This window comes from Apodemus sylvaticus, chromosome 8 (assembly GCF_947179515.1).
Source record: "Apodemus sylvaticus chromosome 8, mApoSyl1.1, whole genome shotgun sequence".
In the NCBI taxonomy this organism is placed as follows: Eukaryota; Metazoa; Chordata; class Mammalia; order Rodentia; family Muridae; genus Apodemus; species Apodemus sylvaticus.
The window spans coordinates 58,129,373-58,134,817 of record NC_067479.1 but is presented as its reverse complement, the minus strand read 5'-3'; the positions used below and the strand labels follow the sequence as shown (position 1 = coordinate 58,134,817).

The 5,445-nt window shown below is 50.0% G+C and overlaps 1 protein-coding gene across 1 annotated transcript; it reads left to right on the top strand.

Annotated features, from left to right (window-relative positions):
- The first annotated feature begins 353 nt into the window (after positions 1 to 353).
- Nkx2-6 (NK2 homeobox 6) lies at positions 354 to 4,084 on the top strand. Its single transcript, XM_052190524.1, has 2 exons — positions 354 to 600; positions 3,217 to 4,084. The coding sequence occupies exons 1-2, from the start codon at positions 354 to 356 to the stop codon at positions 3,831 to 3,833; spliced, it is 864 nt and encodes a 287-aa protein (XP_052046484.1). The 3' UTR covers positions 3,834 to 4,084.
- The last annotated feature ends 1,361 nt before the right edge of the window (positions 4,085 to 5,445 follow it).

Here is a 5,445-nt window from a genome sequence, read left to right as displayed (position 1 = left end):
TGTATGGGCCAAGCCTTTCTCTTCTCTCTTTACTTTTGAGAAATGTCAGTAGAAACCAAACCTCTCCAAAAAGTGATGGGGATTGAGGAAGAACAAAAGAGCCCAAATTACCAGTTTGGGGGTAGGAAAGCTCAGGGTTATCACGTGGTTTCTGTGGGAACCAATGGAGGACCGCGATCTTATCAAAGGATCCTGGTCCCCCCAGCCAGCAGACAGGACCAAGGGAAAGCGCGGTCCAGGACCTTGAGTGTGCACCCTGGAGTCGATTAGGACAGCCACCACAAAAGGGGAAGTTGGGGGCGCGACACCTGGCTGTGGTCAAGAACTTGTCAGCTCCGCCCCTCGACTACAGGATGCTGCCGAGCCCTGTGGCCTCCACCCCCTTCTCGGTAGACGACATTCTCAGGCTGGAGCACGAGCAGAACGACTCCAAGATCCCGTCACGATGGGAACTGCATAGAAACCCAATAAAGCCTCAGTACCTAAGAATGAACCCAGAATTCGGAGGGTCAGAGAGCAGCGACAGAGCACAAGCAGCCTCTTTTCGGTGCACCTGGGAGACAGTCCTGGAGATGGACTCGAATTCTGTGAAGGAGCCAGGTAAGTAAACACTCTTTCCTACAGGCGTAACTGAAGGAGTGGGACTTCACTGAGGGAGCAAGTGCATTTTTTGGGGTCCCATCCTACCGCCCCTTATTTTAGAAGTTCAAAACACAACCTATCTGTTCCTAGTCCTGCCTCCTAGGAACTTGAATTTTGGGGTATGTCTTCCCACAGTCATACCTCTAATAACCACAAAGACAGGATTCTGATGGAGCCGGGTTCTTAGAGCTTCCCCCAAGCCCCATACCTCTCAACACCACTACCCTTACCTAACTATCCAGAACCTTCCTGGACAAAACATCCTGGGGCATGTTGATTTATCTGGAGACACACACACACACACACTTTTCTGTAGACAAAATGGGAGATGAGAAACGTGTGTGTGTGTGTGTGTGTGTGTGTGTGTGTGTGTTGCTTTTTAAGTGGGCCTGAGGGTGTTTAAGAATAAAAGAAACCCTAGCCTGGGAATCACCCCCCTCAGAATCTTGAAACCTGCTCCAAAATGCATGAGCAAGCAGAGAGGTCCAGGAACCCATCCGACCCATCCTTAGCTTGAGGAAAGGGAAGGGGCAGACAAAGAATTTGTATCCTGGTAACTTCTACAATAATCCGGTTGGTATCTATAGCCAGGGTAGGCCTGCTATCAGAAAGAATGAAATGGACTGTCCTCTCACCCAGCCCCCAGGCCCTGGTGAGTGTTTCCACCAGTCTGAGGTGGAGGGGGGAATAGTTTGACACAACCAGCTCCCCTACTAAGCCAGACCACAGGTAATCAAGGCCACAATCTAGCCAAGGAAAATGTAGTCTTCGGAGTTACCCTCTCACTTGAGGCTGTTTATCACTAGTTTCCAGAAGAGAACACTAAATTTTGTCCTGTTCAAAAAGAATGTATGGATTTTGTAGTGAACACTAAATATCCAGTTCCCTGGGCTTGGGTCTGCTAACTTAAGAGTCGCTTTTAGCTTTGCAAGAAAAGGTTGTTTCCCTCCCGACTGCTCCAGCCCCAGGCACACTGGGTGTGTCTCTTAACTGGCAACCCACGGTAAACTGTCTTCTGCCATTGTGACAGCCACCCAGGTCCCACCCCAGACTGGCCCTGAGGGCTGTTGGTCAGAGAAATGGGTCATCTGGCAAACTCCACCAAAAAGACAAGGGACCGACATGCGCATCTGAATCTGCTTTCCTGAAAGCAGGGCTCAGCGCTCTCTAATTGTTTCTAAGTGGGCACAGGGTGCTAACACCTTTTTATCTGTGTGTTTACTGGGTTTGGGTTTCTTAACTTAACTTTTAATGTGTCTGTTGTGCGAGGAAATAAAGAATCAATTTTCACTGTGTAAAAATGAAATTCAAGGAAGCCAAATGACACTCCCAGTTCAGTCCCCTCTGTTTGTCCTACCGAAGCTATATTCTATCCAACCCAGGGTTCCCATTAATAAATTGAGTTTGTTTTCAGTATTCAACTTGAATGATCTCAGTTTGAGATAGTTTTCATAATTTTAAGATCTGAGATCCCACAGTTAAAGTTTTGCATTTGCCTGTGTGAGAGCTCTTTTCCTGATTGGGGCTTGGAAACTATTGCTAGCCTGGGACTGAAAATGTAGATCAGGCTGACCTAGAACTTAAAGGGATTGTACTGCTTTTGCTTACCCAGGGGGCTTTCAATTGAGTGTGTTGCTTGTGCTTCAGTATGGGTAGAAGTCATATTTTTAGAAAGAAAACAAACCCTCTCTTTTCCCACTCTGTAGTACCCTTCATTTCCCTAATGAGCAGCAGGGGCGGGGCGGGGGGGGGGGTGAGTTGTCTCTCAAACTTTTTAAACAGTCATTTCCCCCCAAGAGGTTGTTGTCAGGGCTAGGATGAGAGTCAAGATCTCAACTGGAGCCAGCAGGACCTCTGTCTGTCCTGCATTCGCTTCATTCCCTTCTCTGTCCCTGGATTTCTCCCTTGTGAGTTCCTCTCTATCCTCAGTGGAGACCACAGGGATCCTAAGCCAAGCAGAGAACCAATCGGGCAGCAGGGGAGGAGAGGTTGCATCTAGGCGGACTTGGAGAGAGTCACAGCCTGGTTGCGGAAAAAGATTACCCACTTGCCAAAGGACCCTAGAGGAGGAAGAGACTGATTTTCAAAGAGCCAAAATGTGGATCACAACTTCACATATCAAAGAGAACCTCTATTTCCAAGCTGAGAGTAGGTGTCGGGAAATACCTGGGTTTTTCATTTGCTCAGGAAATAAATACCTTGCTCTTAATTCGCAGTGCAGAGCATCGTGTTTGTGAAGTGTGTTTGAGGTCCAGCCCCATTCTGATAGGCCCGCTCACGTTTTAAAATTTCTCATTCTGTTGGACTACCAGACACAACTGAAGACAATAAACACACCCGATCCGAAGTTTGCGAAACGAAATGTAGACTGGGGTGTACAGCGTGTTGTCAGACTTTATTTAGGCTTGGCGGTTACGAAAGCCGCAGTGGCCGGAGGAATAGGGCATTCAGGAAAAGGGTGGCGAAGGGTGATAGGACAAAGCGATGCTCAGCTGCCAGGGAGAGGGCGGGCCGTCTAGTGAAAACCTGAGCCTGATGCTGGCTGTTGATGGTGTTCCTTCCATGTGACTTTAGAGACTCCCCTGGGCGCGATCTCCCCACTTGGAGCCGGGGACCTGATGATGGAACCCCGCGTGGGCAACCTAAGCGACAACGGGCGCCGAGGCGGCCCGGTTCCGACCAGGACGCGGCCACAGCGGAAGCCCCGCGTGCTGTTCTCACAGGCCCAAGTGCTGGCCCTGGAGCGGCGCTTCAAGCAGCAGCGATACCTGTCTGCGCCGGAGCGTGAGCACTTGGCCAGCGTGCTGCAGCTCACGTCCACGCAGGTCAAGATTTGGTTCCAAAACCGGCGCTACAAGTGTAAGAGGCAACGCCAGGACCAGACTCTGGAACTGGCGGGCCACCCGTTAGCACCGCGCCGGGTGGCAGTGCCCTTGCTGGTACTGGACGGCAAGCCCTACCTGGATCCCGACATTCCCGCATTCCCGGGTCCCTACGGAGCCACCGCACCCTATTCCTGCCTCGGCAGCTACACGAGCACTTCCTACGGTGGAAGTTTTGCGAGCCACTACACCGACGCCGGCCCCGGGCCACTCACACCATTGGCCAGCTCTGGCTTCAGCCCAGGTGTCCAAAGTGTGGCCCCGCAGAGCCATCTGTCCGCTACGCTACAGGGAGTTGCGGCTTGGTGAAAAGCCTGTGCTCGCCTACAGCCATTAGGTGCCTAATGCCTGGTCCCCTCCCCTTCCAGCTGGTCCGCTGCCTTACTCGGAACCGAACTGCCCGGAGGAGCAGACCCTGGAGACCTTGAGAACATTCTTTCCCTCGGAGGTGTAACCCTGCTTTGGCTAGCCACATAGATGCCGCGCAGAGAGAATAAATAGCACAGCGGTGGTTGATAGTTTGGAGGCAGGTGATTCTGAATACAATCTCTTCTAAACCACTGCCGCCTTCCACTCCTTAACTGAACGAGTGCGTGGGGGGTGGGGGGGGGGGTAGAGGGTTGCGGGGCTGAGACAGGAGAAATGCCAGACCGCTGACGTCCTGAGGATGATCCTGAAAGTGCCAGATTTTTATTGCCAGCTATGGGGTTTAAGCTTCGGGACCATTGGGAACCACATTCGGGACCACAGGCGAGCACTTTACCTGGCAGTGATCTCATTTCTGAAGGGGTCTCTTCATTTAGGTTCTCCACTCGCTGCGACTGCATTTTATGTAGGGCAGCAGCCGGTAAATGAGCTAGCTACCTATATTCCTATATTCATATATATTACCTATGTGTTTGCGTGTTAGAGCCATCAAAACCTTTAAGAAGTTCTGTAATTCCAGCCCTCAGGAGACCCACGCGGGAGAATTGGGGAGTTCGAGGCCAGCCTGGGCTAAGTAAAGAGACCCTGTATCTAAAGCAAAATAAAATAGGCCTAGGGAGATAAAACCAGTTCAGCCCTGAAGGTAGGTTTCTCATCACACATTTTTACCCTCGTTGCAGATATTCTTAGGGAACATTTTAAAGTTCCTTCAGGAAAACAGCCCTGCCCCAACCCCAGGTAAATCTAAAATGACAGTAGAAAATTTAACTGTGTGATATCCAAAATCATGCGAAATTTACACACTCTCCTCCCCCAATCTCAAGTCATTCAACCTGAAGACTGAGAAATGGAATTTAGCTTTGGTACGACAAACAGAGCCAGGCATCTAATGGGGGGGGGAAAAGGAACACCAGCTGCTTTGGATTTCATTTTAGACAATGAAAGCCCAAATTCTTTTACCCCTTCAACTGATATCAAAGTTAAATTGTATTATTGAATAGGTCCCCGTATTTAATTGAAAGGAACACTCCCTGGAGTTTTCTTTGGGGGACATACTCCCAGGCTGTTTCCCTTAAAGGAAGCTGAGGAAGGGGAAGGTTTGGTCTCTGACAGATGCTCGCCTATCTGCCCCCCCTTAAGAGTTAACATGCCTAATCTAGGGGAAATTTACTATGACTTTCTGACTTTCTCTTTTTTACATTTGTTCTTTGGGGGAGGGAGGAGGTGCCGGCCATGGTGCCTGTAGAGTCAGGAGACCACAAAAAGAAGTTGAACCTCTCCTTTTACCCTATGGGTCTTGGGGAGAGAACCACAGAACCATCATCTCTGTGGTTTAGGGTCACTTCCTGACTAGCCCCTCCTCCACAGAACCATCTCTGTGGTCCAGCATCCCTTCCCTGTGCCTTCCTTTTGCTCCCTTCCTATTTTTCATTTCTTCGCTGAAAATAAAGGTATATTTATGAGTGCATCAATGTCCTCCAATGTGACAGCCCTG